A 21,370-nucleotide genomic window follows, 5' to 3' on the forward strand; every position below is an offset into this window, starting at 1 on the left:
GAACAGTATTGTCCCAGCTGATCCTAAGCTCTGCACAAGCCTTTTCCAAGATTATGCTCAGCTTTGGACCATTGTTGGCTAAGCTGATGCTCAGATTTGGAATATTCTTGGTCCAGCTGACACTTGGATTTGTTTCAGGCTTGGAATATCCAATGCTCAGCTGTGGCCCAGGCTCAGCCAATGCTCAGCTTTGGCCCAGGCTCAGTCAATGCCTACTGCTCAGCTGTTCCTGGGAAAAAATTAGGATCAGCTGACTGTGCCACATTGAGTGCTCTGGTGCAGTCCTGCGAGCTCTACACTGGTGGAGCAGACTTGGAGCAGCGCTGGAGTAGCTCTGGAGCAGAAACCAAAGCTGCATCATGTCACTTGCCATCAAGTGACTATTTTTTTATTCCTGGTGTGATCACATCCTAAACGGGAACTTTTAGAACACATGGGCAAACTCTTTGTAGAGCTCAGAAGCCAAAGATTAGAGGCTCAGAATGGGGTGCTAGGAAAATCATGAATCTTACAATTGAATTGGATGCTTGTCTTTTAGAGAAATGGGAGATTAAAAAACAGAATTACTCAGTTGAGCAAAAAAGTATCACTTTTTAAATGAAAATGAGTTTGCCTTTTTTGGTCATACATGTACTTCTCAGTGACTTATACAATCTTGGCAAGTTTTGAAGTCCCAATCAAAACCAAGCAACCAGTTATTTAATGGCTTGTAGCGGTTTGTGTGGATGTCAATCATATGTCCAACTCATCTTCAAAATTACTTGCAATCTCCTATTAAGCAAAAACTTTAATCTCAAAATTGAGTGCGAGAGTCTTGTTGTACGACATATGTCTGTAAAGCTGCATACGACTCAGCATACATTCAATTGTTCATTTTCCGTCACCTGATCCAATCTAAGATAGAACAGAAACATGATCCAACATCCCAAAAACCCATGTGAAGTGAATGAGTCAATGGCCAAAAAAGAAGAAGAGCACACAAAAAAGAAACACAATCCGAAAAAAATGTGGAACTAGATCCAACAATAAAGAGAAAGGAGGATCAAGTTCCAAGCAAATGATTCAATGCGCGATCCATGTCCCAATCGTCTCTTTCGAGGGCCTGAATGACGACCTTGCGATCGAAGCCCATGGCACAGATCTGTTTAACAGCATCGCTATCGGTTGGCTTAGCAGGTTCGTTCTTAGTTGCCGCGTCTTCCGGTACCTGTTTCGGAGGAACAGCGGCAGGAGTAGGAGTCATGGCATCAGTAGTGGTAGTGAAGGAGGACGCGTTGAGCGGCCTGGTCGGCAGTGGGGGCGGCTCGGTCGGCGAGGATGACGCTGGAGAGCCAAACGGATCCTCCTGTTGCTTCTTCTGCCCTTTCTGATTATCGCCGCTGCTGGGATTCGGTGCCGCATGTCCACTGGCTAAGAGCTTGTCGAAGTCTGAGAAGGATTCGTCAAAGCCCAGAGGACTGTCCTGTTCCTTTTTGGAACTCTGCGCGTCCATCACAACGAACGCGTCGTCGAATCCGTCGTCAAAACCCATGCTGGTCGTGGCAGTCGTTCCCGTCGGATTATCATTCCCGGGCTTTGGTTGGTCTCCATTTCGGGCAAGCTTGTCTGGTCCTCCTTGTAGCCCTGGCGAAGGAAGGTTCTCGAAAGCACTGTCGAAATCTTCAAGAGTTGCACCGACTGTCGACGACGAAGACACCGGGCCGCCAACTAATCCAAAGTCGGCAACAAAATCCGAAACTTCCAGATCCTCACCAAAAGTGATCGACGGTTTGTTCTGTTTGGTCTGTTCGGTCGTTTTATCGATAGGGTCCGATGATTTGACTGGCGACACGCTATCGGTTGGCGCTGGTGTAGCTCCGCCCGGGCCAGGGGCCGAGCGTGCTCCATCTTTCGCTGATGATATTTCTGCCATCTCGTCCTGTTGCGCTTCATTTCGAGATGGGATGGATGTGGGGACGCCCACCTTGGGTTCAATCGATGCTTCCACGTCTTCCAATGCCGGAAACTTGCCGCTGGAAAAGCTGGGTGCTTTTCCAGGTCGCGCTGCGGGAGATAAATGGCGAGCGATAGGATCTTCAATCTCATCTTCATCCGAAGATTCATCAGAATCATCTTTCGTGGAATCTGCATCTTCTGTCTTAGTCTCTGGAGAATGTTGAGCCACTACAGGGGCAAATGTAGCAGCTGTTGAAGGAGCAGGAGAAGTCGTTTCAAGCGCATCATGGAATCCCAGGTTATCAGCCCAAGATTGATTATCATCTGCTTTGGAATCGTCGAGACCAAAAGCATCTCCAAAACTAAGTGTGTTGGGAGATGAGGTGGTCCCTGGTGGCGCAGTGTCATCGGAACCTCCTAAAAACGGGTCGGTACTGACTGCAAGATGAGTGGCGCTACCATGCGAAGGCTGACTCAAGTCGCGTGAGCTAGATGGCTCAGGAGAATGAATGGCGGGAACTTGGGGTGTGAGGGACGCTGCTGGCATCATCCGCTCAAAAGGGTTGGTGCTCTTGTGCGAAGGAACCGTCTGTAGAGGTACGCCTGGACTAGACGCTCGAGAACCTTGAGGAGGTAAGGCGGTCGAATGAATTTGCTGCGTCAAGTCATCCATCTCCTTGGAAATATCAGCCTTTTGGCCTTCAACTGTCAACACTTGCTTCTTGCCAATGGCTATCAGACCTTTTTGCAGTCTCGAGTCTTTCTTCAGCGTCTCTAGATTTGATTTAAGTCGTTGAGTTTCTTCTTCGAGCTGAGTCATCCGCTTTTTCATCTCGCGAACTTCTTCCTTATCGCGCAAGATATTACCTTCGATTTGTTCTTTCTCTAATTTCAAACTCGAAAGCTCTGATTCGGCAGTAATGACGTCCCCTGTCAACTTGCTAATGGCTAATCGCTGCTCGACCTGCTTTCTTCTCAACTCCTCAACTAGAGGTAATTCGGATTGATGAGCTTGTCGTGCGGTCGACAGTTTCAGTTCCAGAATCTTGATTTGTTCAATTGTACTTCCAGTCTCGGTTTCTAGTCGAGATCGCTCATCACGCAAAGTGGACAGCGCGTTCTCAGTCGATGACAACTGATTCACAAGATTTCCTAATTTTGCGCCGTCGTCATCTCCAAAGCCGCGAGAAGATCTTGATTGACCGACTGCGGGGACCGGGGCGAGATTTAGTTGAGTAAAATATCGGAAGAGGGGATAAGGCAGATGTGATTTGGATCTTACATTGACCTGTTGTTTGAGCTGCAATGCCACTTTGGGAGAAAGACGAAGACGAGGCCACCGTGGCAGCGGGAGCCATCGCCCGGGTACCGGTGAGTTGAACAGGCACGACAGGTTGCTGATTGGGCGGGGCACCAAGTTTGCTTTTGGCGTCTTCCACGGTTTGTGGGGCTGGAGTGGCATTCGGTGGGTCATCAAGCAAAGACAATAGATCCTGCTGCGTGGTTGTGGTTTCTGAATTGCCCAAATTACATGTAAATATGCACGACTAATTAATAAACGTGGATCTGGGCGGAACTCACCTGGGATCACCGGTAGTCCAACGGGCTCTCTCAACGAAGGCGGAACCATGCCCGGGGCAAGTTTGGCCGTGAGGCTCTCGGCTCCACCAGCCAACGTATCTTGAATTAGTCGCATCGCCACCGCAAATTCCTCCCTGTTCAATTTCCCTTCACCCCTGATATCTGCGAGATCCCAAATCCGAGCCAATATTTCACCCGGAAGTTTACTCTCCATCATAAATGGCACTGCACGATCACCAGTAATATAACCTAGACGATTGGTATCTAGAGAATCAAAATAGATATTACTCTGAGCCAATTCAGTAGAAGAAATATCCCAGGCTAACGCAGTTGGGGAGCTTATGATACTACTGATTCCACTTGGTAAGGCCGAAGGGGCACCAGAGGCTGAGCGCCCGGTGTACTGAGGCCTGATCATACTTCCAGTTGATGATTGTCTGAGTGGACTAGAGTTTGAAAGAGATCCTGGAATTGGCGGGGGTTGGCCGGTGACTTGACGAGAGATCGGCAGGGCAGCACCCGCAACGGGTGCAGTTGCTGAATCTAGTAGGGCAGATGGAAGGCTGGCCGGAAAAGTCGACAGGCGCCCAGACATGGCAAGTTGAATGAGATGCATCGCAATGCAAAAATCGCTAACCGATAATGCCCCACGCGATTGAGTGTCTGCTAGGGTCCTAAATGAGAGCAATGTGAGACAAAGAAGAAACGGGTTAAAAAAGGCCTCTTAAAACTACTACCTAAGGAAGAGGGAGCGGGAGAGAGGGAGAGGGGGCTGACCAAATTTGACCCAGCTTGTCAAACGACAGCTTACTTCGGATGAAAATATCGCGAGCCTTGTCACCATCGAGTAATCCGTCTCTAGGACCGGCCTTGATGAACATGGAGCTATATTTTAGCTTGTCTTCGTTACCAATAGTATACAATGGATCTTGGACGGGTTCCGAGATTCCAAGTGGGGTGCTATTCGGTGGGCGAGATGCAGGAGTTGAAGGATTGGGGAGACCGGGGATAGAGAAACCTTTGAGGACACATAACGGACCGGGTGAGGAGATTGCTTGTTCGTTGACAGGTAAACCCCTTTGAGCTTTGCCGATCAATCTCAGCGCGATATCAAACTGTTGACGAGTTAGGAATCCAGCGTTATCTTGATCGGCTAGCTGCCATATTTCACCGAGGATTGTTGGAGGTAGGTTGGAATGGGCAAACTGGTACATAGGCGCAAAACGGGGAGTAGGACAAGTTCATTTAATATTTTGCATGAAAAGCAGGAGAGAGAAGGAACCGGATGGTATTGAAAGTGGGTATTCACAAATGCTACGGCTTTCTCCCCGACGAGGACACCTATCTGGTCTGTGTCAGCTTTCGAGAATAGATAGGGATACGCCAATCGTTCCTCCGAGCTTAATTGGAGTGCTTTGTTGATGGATCAATTGTTCCACAGGAATCAAGATCACTTAATATGATATTTCGGTTTGGAGTGGGTCTGCTTGCTTACCCGTTGATGCCATGGTGGAGTTATGTTGGTGGTCAGTCGGTCCGGTTGGGATGAGTTCTGATGAGTTGTGTAAATATTTAAATAAATATTTAGGTTGATGGAGTGAACGGTCCGGAAGATGGTGGATGGTCAAGAGGAACTGGAAATCGGCGGGGGATGTCACACTGACACGAGCGATCAATGACATCACCCACGCCAGACAGGAATCCGATCCGACCGACGACTGCGGATACGACGAAACTCACGACGAGCTGGCCGAGGTTGATAAATTTGAGCTACATACTCCAAGAGCATCGGCCAAGCCATCATCCATTTTCCTCAGTGGTGATTCATCAAACACAGTGGCTCCGTGGTTCACAGAACACTGTTACCAGAATGGCTCAATCGAGACTGCAGACGACCGCAACATGCATGTTTGCACCTTGCGGTAACTGACTTGTGAAAGGGAGAAGTCAGGAAAGCTGCTCCGATTTCAAACAAGAAAAACAGTAGGGATTCATGCAAGCGAGTTACATAGGAAGATTCGCGTGGCTTTTCATCACATCAAAGCGACTGGGAACTGACTACATTGACATTGACATTTCATTGAGCCTCTGGGATAAACGATTTGTGGAACGGAGGGCCACAAAGGTTCAGCTCTACAAAGTTGGGATTTGAATGGAGACATGCAGTATAGTAAGGAAAACAAGCAAGATGGAAGAAAGGGGCATATATTGTTGGTGATCGAGGGGGAAGGGGCATTGACATCTGCTATACAAGAAGTCTAGGTAGCCTGACAGGAGGGTACGCTCAAGATGAAGATTAAATAAAGATACATCGCATGTATTTGTAGATATGCTAAGAAAAATAGGTCTGAGGAATGAGGCGTTGATGATCATGATACAAGATTGAGACTAGCTGTGATACGCCTGCTTAGATAAAAAGTTTTTTTTGTCGGTTTTGTCTATTCGATGATCAAGAAAAGTGCTTCAAGTTCGGATGTCTTCAGTAGGGTTGAAAGCTATGTGAGATTCTGAAATGGGTCTTCGCGTGACGTTTGGCATTCGATGCAGTGGTGAAAGCTTTGCCGCAGCCAGCCTGAAGAGAAGCACGGCCAAGGGTAAGACTGATGCGCTTGAGCATATGAAAAATGATGGTGAAGCTTACCACAGGGCACGAGTAAGGCCGTTCGCCAGTGTGAGTAACTATTGGTAGGAAAGGTCATCCGCGTCAGTTTGGCCGTTTGGGGGTGTTCTCTGGCGAGAGGAAACCAGCGACGTACTCAAATGTTGTGTTAAAGTCTAAATGGTAAATTGACACCATCACATGGGACGTGGACGAAATTTAGAGTTAGTAAAACTCGACCGTGACTCACTTAGGCTGGCAACTACGCGAAAATCAAATCGGGTACTCAACTGTTTGACGTTGAAAGGCTCTTCCACATATCTGGCAACTATGTAGACAAAAAACCCAGTGTCAGGATGATCGATACCCCTACCACAAGGAAAGAAAGGACGACATACCGATGTTTCTTAATTGGCTGCTCAGAGACAGCACTGGGACTGGTAACGTCACTGCGAGCCAAGTCTTTGGAAGGCAAGTAGGTTGAACTGGTGACCAGATCCCAGTGGTTCGTTCTCGCTGCCACCGGGAGCGGTGGATGAGGGGGGTAAACGTATCCGGAATACGCGTCGGAGGGACCGTAATTGCTGCTCGGCATGGCCGGAGGAGAAGAGTAGGTTTCATAGCCGGTGGGGCAATCGTAAGTAGGACGGTAGTCCACCGGGGGGATAGGATTGCCGAAACCATCGCGATAAGTGGTAGAGTCGGTGGTCATCGGTGGCTGAGAGGACGGAATGAAAGGATTGTTATTGATATCAACCGATGGAACAGTGAAATCAGGAAAGGGCGGCAGGTTCCATTCCGACTGGTTCAGAGATTCGTTTGTAAAGTCTTGAGAGAACAAATCCGGAGGGCATGGGGAATCACACGTTTGCAGCAGAGTGGCAAGCTGTTCAGGTGTGAAGATCGGGTCGAAGCCGCTATCAGAAATGGTGCTGGGTGGGGCAACATTGAGAGAAGGATCACTGGTGAGCAGGTTCCAGTCAAACTGTTCCTGGGTCTGAGCATCCTCGGAAAAGTAGTCGGTGAGAGACGGCTGAGAAAGGAGGTAATCCATCGTGGAACGTTAAAGTCCAGAAACTGGCGATCTTTTGGCTAGGAGGCGGATTCGATGAGTGGTATATAAAAGCTGGGTGGATATGAGGATGGAGAGGATCAAAGAGCCGCGAGCTGCCTTCGGGCGCAATGCAGTAAACTAAACGCGGCGCTCCAGACGCCTGCGTTTTGTAAGGTTTAGAGGCCGTAGAAAGAAATCAAGAATAAGACCGCGGTGAGAGAACCGAGTTGGGTGTCGCCGGGCGTCAATCTACGTTGTCCGGGGGCGACTTCAACAAACACTTCGACGGTGGTGTCTCTTGCGCACCACAGGGCAGCGACGGGTAAGTAGATGTAGCTGCAGCACTTGACGGTAACCACCGAGCGGCTATCTACAACTTTGCTGGAGTTATAGAACGAAACCGGCTAGCAAACGTAAGAAGGAGTTGGGGAGCTAAGGGTTGGGTAAGGGTCTTGAGTGATGTTGGAGATGGGCTATGGAATAGAAAGATACAGGAGATACAAGGCACTAATGAGATTATTATTTACTATGAGGGGGAAGATGTGCTGCCGACAAAAGACCACGGAAGCAGATCCTGGCTTTATGGCTTCCATCAAAAGCTCTTCATGGGCGTCGGTCCTGCCGGCCAATGGGATAACCTGAAATTATGTAATAGTCACTTCAAGGTGTCTCGCCGCGTCGCGAGGATCAATTGTGCGTCATTTGCATGAAATCGAAAATTTTAATGGGACTTGATAAAGCCGGGTCCAAATCTTGGAGCCTCGCCCCTGATTCTTTCGTGCAAAACCCATATTTTAAACAACCTTGTCTTTGGGCTTCTTTGTGCAAGCAATGCAATCAGATACATATGAATGACCGGAGTCGAGGGCCAGTTTTGGTGTGGGAGCCTTAGGCTTGACCCAAGCAACTCGAGGAGAGGAACTAAGGAACTGATCCAATAATAGAAACTCAAAGTGACACAATCGCATGGATCAGACAGTCAATGAGAGGCTGTGACGCTATCGGAAGCGCACTAATTGTGTCAGTGGTATTGGCGCAAAACAAGCAACGGTGACGGCGACGATGTCATATTTATGCTGCAACCCTTACCCTTGAGGGTATCCAATTGTTTGATGTCGCATTGCTTCTTGCTCAGAAGGAAGCTGAACACCGGGTCAATTGCCCCCATTAGTATTTTGGCATACAATGCCCACTAATCAAGTTTTTTTTGGCGGTGCATTTACCGCTGTCACCCTCAATGGATCATAAAATCATAAAAATCATCAGATCAAAATACAAAACGAACTTTCCTATTCCAGCATTTTTGAGAAGTCTTGAATTACGCGCCAGAAGCCTAACAGTCTAGCCGCAAAAGTACGTAGAGAAATTCGGAATCGTTCTGGGTGGGTGACAGGTGTATCTCCTGGATTAATGTGAGACCAACACAAATGTTCCACAAATTATACGTATTTACTAGCCTACTGTCTATCTGCTTGTCTCTACAACCTGGCAGTTAAGCCCTTAAACCAACAGAGTTCTTCTAAGAAAATGATCATGATAGTCATAATAATTTTAAAATATTGGTTTTAAATGTCATGGCACTGGGTGTGCCCCAGTTGATAAAGATCCATCCAACGCTCCAGGCTTCGGCGAGTTGTTTGATTGCCCGCAAAGAGGACTTGAGTCTTTTCAGCAACATGAGACGGGTGATGGAGTCGTCCTCGCTATCAGCGACCCCAACATGGGCGGTCTGCTGCCGTCGGTACAAGCAAGATTTGTGTTTGCAGGCCGAGTGCTCAAGTACTATTCTTCCAGCTCTCGGCAATCCGGTACACCATTGAATGGTCCCTTGCAACACATGATCACGATTGTCAACTCGTGTTGATTGCAGTGCTCTCTGCGGCGTCGAAAAAGAAGAATGAGCACCCGCCTCATGAACCTGCTGACCTCAGATTTCGGTGCGGAATTGGCGGCCATAACCAAGACAGAAGGAACGCTTATGATAGTCAATTTCACACCGGAAGCTGAGTTCAACAGGTTCATGAGGAGGCTGCTCATGCTTCCGACCTCCCAAGGCTGCAGAGAGCACGACAACCAACACGAGTTGACAATCGTGATCCCGCTCTACAAGGGGCAGTTAATGGTGTACCGGTTGCCGAGGACTGAAAGAAATACTACTTGAGCAAGCAGCTACTTGACCTACGAGAACCAATCTTCCCCATTCAACCGAGTCTGACCAACGGCAGTGTACGGCTCATGCTGGCTTCGCCGATATCGAGGACGAATCCATCAGCCACTTCATGTTGAAATACCCAAGTTTTCCTTGTGGGGACTCAAACAAACCGATGAGACATCGAGAGGAGGGGGGGAGGTAAGGGTGAGTGAGTGTCGAGTTGGATAAAGAAGAGGAGTGCAAACGCAAAACTCAGTGGGTTGTATGTGCTTTCAGGACCGAGAGTCAGCCGCGTAAGAGAGTGAGGATCCCCAGTGGATTAGAAGGAGAATCTCCTTCACTCCCTCGAGTGAGTGGAGGGGACGGACAAACAGGCATTAAGCGGGCAGAATGAGAGGGGTTTATATATTGATAAGGTGCAGCAGAGCTCAGCGGCTGCATCGATGCCACGCTAGGAATGTGCTCAGTATCGAATCTCCCCTGCAAGCCCCAGCCTTGCTTCTTCCCCCAGACAAAACTGCTGTCTACAAGCTGCCCGAAGTACACCAAGAGTACACTAGCTACCCCTACTATGCTCAGAATGGGCATTTTCCCACCACCAGAGATAATCTTCCTAATATCGCCATATATTATTAGGGGGGTTCACAATTATAGGATAAAAATAAAATTTTAGAGTCAATTTTAAGGATCAACAAATTTTTAAAAATCTGGCAAGATGTGCAGGACTGGGTGTCCCCTGAGAATCAGAGCAACCTCTTCATTTTTTAAAAAAATATTCATAAAGGCCTTAAAATTAGCTCTAAAGTTTTGTTTTTATCCTATTGTGAACCCCCCTGTCATGGTGATCGCTGGGCCGCCCTTTTCAGGGGCAATCTTGGATCATTTGCTGATTTTGAAAAAGGAACTTCACAACTTAATTTAGAATAGATCAAAGGTAAAGAAACAATAATTTATGGCTAGGAAGAGAAGAGACAAGATGACAGGAAATGAAGAGAAGAAGCATGCCCTGGAGATTGGTAGTAAAGCTGAAGCCTGAATTCAATATAACTTGGGTTGGGTAAATTCTTCCCCCAAACCTGATGATCCTGGAATCCAATAAGGTCATCCATTTATATTAAATATTCATTCATTTTTACTGACTGAGGTGATCAATATAAGCCACAATCAACTTTATTTATTTTCAGCTTAACAGGATATTGAACTAGGCAACTTGAGACATATGCTTTGGGAACGCCTCACAAAAGGGATAATGCAGCTCATGGTGTTATGAGATGGTAAATCAGTATTACCAACAACAAAAGAAAAGTTTTTTTGAGAAATTTTGAATATGGAGCTTAGAACATCTTGGCAATTATCTCATTCATTTGATCAACAGAGAAAATAAATATGTCTTCAAAAAATGTTGAGAACTGTCTGTGTGAATGATTAGTTTTGAACACTTTTTCATTATTTTCATTCCTAGCTTCATCCATCCAAGTTTTTATTGACTTCCAGACCCTCTCATTGAAACTTAAAGCAGCAGTTTTGTTCAATAATTGACTTGCACTTCCTGTATTGGATGTAATTGTTGAGTTGTCTGTTAGTCTGCTACCATGATGTATCACCACAGTATGGAGGGCTGTCGGATTGACCCATGAGCACTACCAACCAACCACCCAGCTGGCAGCCACAAGCGTCTGTAGCCTAGTTGGTAAAGGCAGCACTCTAGTATGTGTCTCAGCATAGCTGAGGTTGTGAGTTCGACTCTCACCAGACACATCTTCATTTTACAGTCTCTACAGTAATTTCTTGAGGTGAATGTTTACTAGTCCAGTATCCTAACCTGTGTAGTATCGATTTATAATTCTCTGAAGCATTTTTTAGGATATCAGAATTGTTTCTCTTTGTGATGTTTCCCTGCAAGTCTTTATGGTCTTCTTTTACAATGATGGAGGTAATCATATCTACATACAGCAGAAACATAATATAGTCATTCTCCATATAAACAGCATTGTATTTGTTAAGGTAGTCTATTGACAGGTCTTTTATATTCATTCCACATTTCTTTTGATAAAACTCAATCCATTGCCTCCTTTTTGACCAGAACTGAGTAGCTGATTTTCTGCGCAAATAGTTTCTCCTTCTTATCTGGTGTTTTTTTTTCTTCGTCTCTCTGTGCTTGAGTGATGTCTTTTCTGGTTGGTACCCGGAGGCTCTTATAAAAATTCAAAATTGTTACCTCCAGTTTCCTTTCAAAAATAGATAGTTTTTCTTCTGGTTTTGATTTCTGAATTAGTGAAATGATATTTTGGACTTTTAGTTCTTCAACCTCAGATAGATCCAAATTGATATGAAATAGTCCTGCATGAAAGTTCAGTGACATTTCCCCATCAATGAAAGGTACTATTGGCTCCTGAGGGTGGCTAGTTTTTGGTTCAGAATAGCTAAATATAAATCCAGAATTTTGAAGTGGATTTGGACTCTCCTCCCTCATGGGTGATGAACATTCAGTAATTAATTTTGAGCAGTCTTTACTTGTATTGGTTTGATTTTTGGTGTGTGATTTGTTTGAAAGCTTGTTCTTGCATTCCATTGAATTAGGGGTTATCCTCTTTCTCTTTGTAGATCCATTGTTTAGATAATCTTCTGAGATTGGTTGAGCTTTTACTTGTGGGTGATATCTATCTTGGAAATAAGGCACCAAGCTCTTTTCTTGGAAGGTGTTTAAAAGATTAGCTGGCAATGATTTTGAGCTCACTCCTGTATTGCTTCCAGGCATTTCCAAGATCCCAGGCAGATTTTGGACACAATCCAGCCTTTCTTTGTACTGTGCTTCCTCTCCATGAGATGACACAAACTGGATGCTGTTTTGATTACTCAGAGTAGCAGGCCTAAATAGAGATGATGAGCTGGGAATTTCCTTGTTTTGGCATGAAAGTTCTTTTAAATTGGAATATGGATTCTTAAAAGTTTCCTGGTTTACATATATATTGTTGATGTCTTGCTCAGGTCTTAATCTTTTCCTTGTATCAGGAATTAAGCTGGGTTGACCAGGGGGAATCACATGGAAATTTATAGTCCCTGCAAGAGGAGTCGGATCATGCAGTGATTGTGGTCTTCCCAGAAGTCTTTCTGATGTATGGGGCCAACTTTCTTGTGTTTCCTGTTCAGCTTGATAAAAAATGCTCTGATCTTGCAGGAAATTATCTATCTTGTCGCCATCCTCCTCAAATCCCAATTCAGCCCAATTGACAAGAAATGATGTATCTTGGTGAAAATTGGCATGTTGATTGATTGTAGCTGCAGGAGAAGTAGGATTTGGAAGTTGTGGCTGTTGTTCTAAACCTTGAGAGGAGGTAGATGTGAGGGGAAAAGATGAAAATCCTGACGCAGAGGAGCCAAAATGAGAGGTTTGTAGCTGTGATGGTTCTATTGGACTGAGGAGATCATCTAAGGTAGGAGGTATATCTGTATTGGTCCAATCAAATGTCTGAATAAAATGAGGAATGTCTGCAGCAGTACAAGTAATAACTAGCAGCACAAAACTAATGAGAAAAGTTGGCAAAAACATTTTATTAATCAGCATGAAGTGGAGATTCCTCAGAGGTCCTGGAAGCACAATTGCGCTAAATCCTTTGGCTAAGAAGATGTGGAAATCTCTCTGTTTATTTACCTTCATCATACAGATAAGAAATCTCAGACCTTACTGAATTCCAAACACCATTGCTGAGACATAACTTGAACCTATCAACAGTAGTAAACCCCGCTGTCACTTGTTTAAGTATTAGATCAAGACCCTGAGGATCCGGAGATACCTGTCCGGGCAGCCAATTGGTTAGATCCAACTGACATAAGGTATCCAATTGGGAATTCTTCACCACAAGAGGCTGAAGCTTGGCAATTTTTGAATCTACAGCCTCTGGTTTGTCATTGTTGTGATCAATCATCAATCCTGGTTTTATTCATCATTGATCTTTGTGTGATCAATCATCAGTTAGTGCATTAGTGTGGTGTAAATATTTTTGCTGTCAATGCTTCAAAGTCTGTTTGAGTAATCCCTAATTTCATCTCAAATTAAATAATTCCCTAATCAGAGGGGGGCCACTGACTGAGTGACCTACAGGATATATTGGAAGACTTCCAGTAGCCTGGACAGCATAAAATTCCACAGATTTGTTGCCAACAGATCAACTGGGCCCTGCTAAATTGGCAACAGATCTGTGAAACTTTAGTCTGTCCAGGGAGCGTAGATCCTGCAGGAATTCATCCATTGAACCTGTGGGAGTAGCCTTACCTTAGAGAATTCACCCTTTTGGTGGGGACTTTTTTAAACCCAGTCTCACATGCCAGTGTTTGTACCTTTTTTCTCTAGCTTTCATGTCTGGTATGGCACAACATATCCTCATCAAGTCATCTTTCTACGATTTTTTCAATTCCTCAATCTGTATTGCAGCTCAACAAGATCTTGTTGAGCTGCAATCAGAGTTATAACATCAATAATCTCAGATTCTGTACAGCACAACATGTGTGGTACAGGATGTAGTCATATAAATGAAGTCACTGACAAGACAGTTGAACAGAATTAAATGCCCCTAAAACAGATAGAAAGAGATGGGAAGGTTCTCTTTGTTTTTGGGTATCTTTTTTTCCCCTACAACTCAATCACATGATGTGATATGATGAGACTACACAGGATTGAAAAAGGTTGGGTTCCTAAATTTGCTACTCCTGCAGGGTCAATTAGCACACAAGTCACTCCTTCAGAGCTACGGTCCCTGCGGGAAGGTGCCCCACCTCCAGTAGAGGGACTTGGTTAAGGTAGGCTCATACCCCAGATGGAAATGATATAACTACATTTGCATTCCCTGTGAATGGGTCGACTTAGCACACAAAAGTCGCTCCTTCGGAGGGTCCCTGCGGGACGGCAATATTCCCCCTCCAATAGAGGGACTTTGGATAATGTGTTCATACATAATTTGAAGTCCTACCAGTGGTCTTCAACATCAAATTTGTGGCAGCATTTTTTTCTGAAAAGATCCGGCATACCCGATGTTGGGTTCAGGACAAATTACCCGACCCGAACTAGGGCCCCCCGGATCTCAGTCCTCCCTTGAGAGCACCACCACCATTGGATGGCGCCACAATACACCATAATCACAGCATATGACATCACCCTGAGGCCATTCCCAGCCCCAGCTCAACCTTGTCCATCCCGCAGAACCTCAACCAGCTGACTTCAGCTGACTCTGGGGTTATATAAACAACTGCCGCCCCTCTCACCTTGCCCAGCCCTCTAGCCAGACAAACTAAACGAACTCACTTCCAACTCCAACCAACATATTGCTGTGGGTGCGTCGCTCCTCTTCCATCTGGAATTGATCGGCTAGGTTTCTGAGTTTTCCTGTTGCTGTCACTTCTTCAGCCCTGCGTGAAACACGATGGCCAATCCAGCCCCATCCGACAAGAATGCACACGGGGAAGCAGAGCTCATGACCAGCAATCCTCACGGCGACCATCTCCACACACGGCTGATTCATGTCGGCGCCCATCCTGACCCGAGCACCGGCGCGGTCATCCGGCCGATCTCGCTCTCCTCCACCTTCGCCCAATCTGCGGTCGGCGTGCATGCGGGGTTCGAGTACTCGCGCTCGTTGAATCCGAACCGGCTGGACCTCGAGACCTTGATAGCCTCTCTAGAGGGAGTGGACAAGCTCGAGCGAGTCGAGCCGGCGGGGCTCCCCCTACCCGGCGCGCTGGCCGTCTCCAGCGGCTCGGCCGCCACGGCCACGATCATCAATGCTCTCGTCGGCCCGGGTGCGCATCTGGTGGCCATGTCGGACGTCTATGGCGGCACCTATCGCTATCTCAACCAAGTCGCCAAGCAACTCGGCATCGCCTCCACCATGATCGACCTTGGCTTCGCCGACGATTCCAAGGAAGCCGCCGAGATAGTCATCAAACGCTTACAGGAATCAATCGTCCCCGGCCGCACCAAGCTCCTCTGGATCGAGACGCCGACCAACCCCACCCTGCGCCTGGTCGACATTGCTTGCGTCTCGGCCCTTGCAAAGAAGAACGGCCTGCTGCTCGTTGTGGATAACACCTTCCTGTCCCCATTCTACCAGCAGCCCTTGCGATTGGGTGCGGACATCGTCGTCCATTCGGCCACAAAATACATCAATGGACACTCCGATGTCGTGCTCGGCGTGATCATCTCTCCGCATCTCGATCTCATCAACAAGATGCGCTTCCTCCAGAATGCCCATGGAGCTGTCCCCTCGGCATTTGACTGTTGGCTCGCCCAACGTGGCTTGAAGACGCTTGCCCTCCGCATGCTGCGCCACGGGACCAACGCCTTGGCGATCGCGACATGGCTCCAGGACGTTGCGCTCGCCCGGGGCTGGATCACCAAAGTGACGTACATCGGCCTCCAGAAGTCCGAGATCGCCTGGCGACAGATCCCGAAGGAAACCCAAGAAGAGCTGCACAAGTTAGGCTACGGGCCCTCAGCGGACGGACAGCACGGGGGGCGATTCCCCTACGGGGGCATGATCAGCTTCAAGATCAAGCCCAAGGGGGGCGCCGGCTCAGATAGCCAGACGGACTATCTGAGAGCCGACGCGTTCTTGAAGAACTGTCGTCTGTTCACCTTGGCCGAAAGCTTGGGCGGGATCGAGTCCTTGGCTTCCTTGCCTGCGAAGATGACGCATGCCACCTTGAGTGTTGAAGATCGCTCGAAACTTGGTATCGATGGCTCACTCGTCCGACTCTCCGTCGGTATCGAAAACGTTGACGACCTCATCGCAGACCTCGAACAAAGCTTAGCGAAATCCTTCTGATCCTCCCGTCTCCCTAATCTCGCTGATCACTACACTTGAATGTATCTTTCCCTTTGTATTATACGTCTCTCTCTCTCTCTCTCTCTCCTCGTGCATACTGCTCGGTGACCTAAAATCCATTCACTCTCACCACAAGCTCCATTTTCCCTCAATTGAATTACAACAGTCTGGTGCATGTATTTGTATGTAGTGCTCATGTTTGGAGAAAAATGAACCGTCTCAAGTATGTAACAAAGCAACCTGTTCTTCTCTTCTACTCCGCTTGTCCCTGCGCTCAGCCTTTTCTGGACAGATAGCAGCTTGTTTACTTGATTGTTCGGAACGAGAAACTTTTTTGCCCTCAAATTTGATTGGCAGTGCCCATGTGAACTTGGCTCCTTCAGGCGTGTCTAATTCCTGCTGAAGCCATTGTTGGATTTCAAAGACATGTCTTCTTTGCATGTTTTTGCCAAGGTGAATAGGTAAATACTAAAGACTACAATGTGCCTCTCAATACACAGTTCAGTAGTACTCTTTAGAGCCAAACAATAATATTAAATAATGCAATTTGTAGGGGCATTCATCAGCGTCTTGAGGTAACTGATTCCCTATCTAGTTCAGCCAATACGGGTTGCTGTGCAAAGTTACGATATTTAGCCAATGAATTTTATCACGTTGGCCCCAAGATAGGAACACTATTTGTCTTAGGGCCTGTACCATAGGGCATGAAAATTGAAATTTTCCAAATTTATTTGCCTCAAAATTTCTTGGGACAAAAACTGAGCCTGGCTGAAATGTAGGCTGGAGCCCAAATGTGAAGAATTTCAACATTTGAACCCTCCGCTAGTTTTCAATTTTTGTGTACAGGGCAAAAAAAGTTGAAATTTTTCAAAATTGAGGCCCATGGTATAGGCCCTTAGTCTTAGCGGACTGTTAGCGCCGCTACGCTGACACTGCGCTGCGCTAGGGAAAATCCTGCTAAAAAGCGGTGTAGGGCCTAGGCTTAGCGCAGCTTTTACAGCTGATTGGAGGACTTCCCATCAATCTGGGAACACCTTCCAGACTCAGATCTGAGCCAAATTTCGCAGGGAAATTTAGGGCCTGTACCATAGGGCATGAAAATTGAAATTTTCCAAATTTATTTGCCTCAAAATTTCTTGGGACAAAAACTGAGCCTGGCCAAAATGTAGGCTGGAGCCCAAATGTGAAGAATTTCAACATTTGAACCCTCTGCTAGTTTTCAATTTTTGTGTACAGGGCAAAAAAAGTTGAAATTTTTCAAAATTGAGGCCCATGGTACAGGCCCTTAGGCTTTGAGACTCTGGGAGGCTCTCAGATTGCTCCCAGATTGCGACGGGAAGTCCTCCATTTTATATGGTTCCTCGCAGCGCAGAGCTAACACCAATGTTAGCGCAGCTGATATACCATTGGCTCAGCCACCCGCTGTGCCAAGTTGATTCCCCACAACAAAGGCTTAATCAAACTCATCTTGCGCTCGAAGTTAGTTGACTGGCTTTACGCTCAGGCAAGAGGGGGGCGCTGATTTGGTTAACGAATGACATGTGGGGTTTCACTCGCTGAGTGTATTCTGTCACTTGGCTGTCACCTGTCAGGCTCAGCTGATCAGGCTCACTCAGTCAGGGCCAGAGTGGGATGGTCAACAAGAAGTTAGAACCAACCAACAACGATGACAACGACTACTTAAAGTGCCAGCAACAACATCAGAAACAGCACCCACAAGCCACAAGCCACGAACGACAAACACCAAAAACTACCATGTCCAACAGCAATACCACCAGCCCCAACCCAGCAGTCGACCCCAATCAGCCATCGATGGCCATCACCAAGCGCATTCAACCAGGTGCGTTGTCCGTCGATAAAGGAAGCTCTCATAGGAATACCGCAAGACCGATCCCAGCATTCCTAACCAAGCTATTCACGTCGGTCACTCTACTCTTGCCTTGAAATACTCATTTTTGAACCCTTCTACCTCCGCATCTTCCACATAATATTCAATCAAGAAATCACAACCATACGTATCTATATCCATGATAGCAACCAACGAAAATATAGCAATGCCTAAACCCCCCTCCCCCCTCCAAAAAAAAATGCACCCAGACTGACGAGATTTGTGCTATTTCTCTATCTAGCATGGTGAATGATCCGAGCACTGATCATCTGATCAAGTGGAACGAACCCAATGGCGACTCCTTCTTTGTCGTCTCCTCAGAACGGTTCGGACGAGAGTTGTTACCCAAGTACTTCAAGCACTCAAACTTTGGATCGTTTGTCAGGCAGCTCAACATGTATGGCTTCCACAAAGTACCCCATCTCAATCAGGGCGTGCTCCAAGGTGAAATACCTGAGACTGAAATGTACGGCTCAATTAATCCTAGTTTCTTTCACTCTCAACCCGTCCCCTATCACCACTTACCAAGACCACTCCAACTCACTTCACTTTTCTGTGTTCTCTCTCTTTTTCTTTGATCTTCTTCCCCCAGGCTTGAATTCACCAATGCCAACTTTCAAAGAGGCCAGCCAGACCTTTTATGCCTTATTCAGCGCAAGAAATCCGTCCCCGATTCAAATAATCCAGCCCAAAGCGAAACTACCGAACCTGGCTCAACGCCCTTGTCATCTAATCCAACCATCCCCAATGCTGCTGATCTTCAAGCCATACTAGTTGATATCATGTCCATCAAGAAGCACCAGACACTCATGTCATCGGACCTCAAGACCCTTCAAAGCTCTAATGCACATCTATGGAAAGAGGCCATCGCCAACCGGGACAGGATCAAACGCTGTCAAGATACCATCAACAAGATCCTGGGCTTCTTGGCTCAGGTCTTTGCGGGAAAGGTCTCCAACCTCGATGACCCTCCACTAGGTAATTCAGCACCCAGCAGTAATAGAAACGGCGTTAATCTGAATCGGAACACTACTGACGACCATCACATCGGTATCTTGATGCGTGAAGGCGACAGCATGCCCGACCTAGACCGACACAGATCACGAGCGAAAAACTCTAGAGATCATCATCCCCACACGAATAACTTCAACTACGAGTCATCTCCTTCAAATACTGCCCTATCGCTCTACTCGCAAATGCGACATCCTAGGTTAATGCTCGAAGACACTCAGAGACCATCTTCTGACCCTCCCTCAGACCCGTCTCAGCCATTAGCCGATAATGTAAGTAGCTTTGGAACATCTCTGGATAACGCTACTTCGTTACAGAATTTGTCTTTCAACGCCAATGATCGAAATAATACCCACTCGCCTACCCCATCTACGCGTCACACATCATCTACCAGTAAGGATTTCTTTCTTTTGTTTTACTACAAGCAAAACCTAGGAAAGTATATTCATTAACCTCCTACCCCAGTCTCTGATCAACTTTCTCTCCGTTTGAAAACTTGTGCAGCCTCTAGCCCTAAGCTCGGCCAATCCACCCAATTTCAAGATTCGTCTATCGATCCCAACTTGGAAACTGCTGCAGATGTAATCGGAGTGAATGGCCAAGCGGCCAATAGCTCAGGTACTTCTACCAAAGATCAATCAAGCCCTGATGCAGTATTTCAAGCGTTGTTCAACAACAACTCAACGGGAGGCTTCAACACGAACGAAAATCCGTTCACCGGCATTAACTGGGCAGAACTTCTGTCCTCCAATGGTCTGGGTGGATTCAATGAGGACAGCAGCGAGCCTGCGATGAATCCTCCCAGCCCACTGAGGATCACAGACGGGCACAGCACACATCCAGTCTCCCGTCCTTCGCCCTCTCCGATGATGGGCACGAGTACCGATCCGGATACCCAGCTGATTGCAAACACTCAGAGACAAGCTAATGGCATCGAGAGTGTCGCGAACAGGATGGATAGCTTAGAAACAGCCATCGAGAAACTCGTTAGCAATCTTCCCGATCAGATGGATGATTTTCTGAACCCCAACGAATTGCAGAAGGCGGATCAAAATGGCAACCCCTTCAGTGCATCTCAGCTCTCGGCCGCAGAAGTCGCCTCTGACGCCCCGGCAGATTTCGATGCGGATGCGTTTTTGAGAACCTTGAGTGAGTCTTTTGTTTTGTGATGATGTATTATGCGATTAGCATGGCATTGATCCGCTTCGAACGGCTGAGATTAATTAGTCTCCCAAGAGGATAGAAGCCAGGCTGAAAATAGACAGTTTTGTGAAACTGATGGGAAGCGAAGAACTGAAATGAGTGTTGGTTTAGCAGACGGATTGCAGACTCGGCCGGATGCCACTGCAGCGACTCACGGGAATGATCAGCCGGACTCGCACGCTCGAAGCCAACCGAGCGAGTCGTTGGATACGCTGGATATCGAGAAGTTCCTGGACGAATGGACGTGTCAAGACCCGAGCCGTATACTATCGGGGCTGACCCCGTTGGTCTCGCCGGCACCGACACCGCGACTGGAGCTCAACGATAGTGGGGCCCGGCTGGCCGGCACGAACGGGGGGCTGGCCGGGACGTTCCCAGACCCGACGGCGGCGTCGTCGTCGGCTACAACTAGGCCGCTCACGGCTATCGAGGGCCAGGGTCCGAAGAGCGCAGGCTCAGTCGTCTTCGACTTCAACGACGACGACCATCTCCGTCGGATCATGTCCAGCAAGAAATCCCCCACAAACCAGCGACCCGGACTCGCCTTCCCCCATCCCGCCGGCCCCACAACATCCACCCCGCATCCGCCCTGTAAACGATTGCTCGACGATCTCGGGCCCCAGCCACCTCTCCATCACCTTCTCTCTAACCATTTCAACCCACCCCCTTCATCTTCTGCTCCTTCTAATCCGATCTCCTCCTCTCACCTTCTCCACAATAAAAGGACTCGTTTATAGTCCACCCCCACCCTGCTATTTTCCTTTCTTTTTGCAAACACAACATATCCCGGGCTTTCTTTCCGTTTATTTTTTGTATATCCTCCTTACCTTCTTCCTCCCTTACTCTTTTTCTCCTTGCCTTGGGCGTTTGGCGACTTCAAAATGTACTCGTTTGTGTGTCTGTGCTTGTGCTCCCGGTTATCTTCTCTGCCCATCCCCTCTCCTTGCTTTCCTCAGGAAATAAAATGAAAGAAGCCCTTTATTAATCAACATTTTTATATTATATCTATGTGAACTAGCGGTTTTGTTTTCCTTCGCACACAGAAAAGGTCTCTCCCAGAGTTAATTCTTTGTTTCTTTTTGGTTCCTCTACTAGATTAAGTGTTTACGTCTACTATGTAAAACAAAAC

The 21,370-nt window shown here is 47.1% G+C and overlaps 4 protein-coding genes across 4 annotated transcripts; 2 read left to right on the forward strand and 2 right to left on the reverse strand.

The window, feature by feature from the left end:
• Positions 1–1,042: 1,042 nt before the first annotated feature.
• PtA15_16A92 (uncharacterized protein) lies at positions 1,043–5,198 on the reverse strand (the record flags this gene model as incomplete). Its single annotated transcript, XM_053164172.1, has 6 exons — positions 1,043–3,141; positions 3,218–3,448; positions 3,517–4,190; positions 4,294–4,721; positions 4,826–4,929; positions 5,012–5,198. 6 exons carry the CDS (start codon positions 5,196–5,198, stop codon positions 1,043–1,045), a joined length of 3,723 nt encoding a protein of 1,240 aa, XP_053027741.1.
• Positions 5,199–5,995: 797 nt separating this feature from the next.
• On the reverse strand, positions 5,996–7,169 carry PtA15_16A93 (uncharacterized protein; the record flags this gene model as incomplete). The annotated part of the gene is made up of 5 exons (XM_053164173.1): positions 5,996–6,088; positions 6,158–6,195; positions 6,273–6,291; positions 6,407–6,443; positions 6,514–7,169. The coding sequence occupies 5 exons, from the start codon at positions 7,167–7,169 to the stop codon at positions 5,996–5,998; spliced, it is 843 nt and encodes a 280-aa protein (XP_053027742.1).
• A 7,569-nt stretch (positions 7,170–14,738) lies between these two features.
• On the forward strand, positions 14,739–16,139 carry PtA15_16A94 (uncharacterized protein; the record flags this gene model as incomplete). The annotated part of the gene is made up of 1 exon (XM_053164174.1): positions 14,739–16,139. The coding sequence occupies one exon, from the start codon at positions 14,739–14,741 to the stop codon at positions 16,137–16,139; it is 1,401 nt and encodes a 466-aa protein (XP_053027743.1).
• A 1,755-nt stretch (positions 16,140–17,894) lies between these two features.
• On the forward strand, positions 17,895–20,978 carry PtA15_16A95 (uncharacterized protein; the record flags this gene model as incomplete). Its single annotated transcript, XM_053164175.1, has 6 exons — positions 17,895–18,058; positions 18,269–18,493; positions 18,620–19,005; positions 19,096–19,431; positions 19,543–20,187; positions 20,356–20,978. 6 exons carry the CDS (start codon positions 17,895–17,897, stop codon positions 20,976–20,978), a joined length of 2,379 nt encoding a protein of 792 aa, XP_053027744.1.
• Positions 20,979–21,370: the final 392 nt, after the last annotated feature.

This window comes from Puccinia triticina, chromosome 16A, assembly GCF_026914185.1.
Source record: "Puccinia triticina chromosome 16A, complete sequence".
Taxonomy (NCBI): domain Eukaryota; kingdom Fungi; phylum Basidiomycota; class Pucciniomycetes; order Pucciniales; family Pucciniaceae; genus Puccinia; species Puccinia triticina.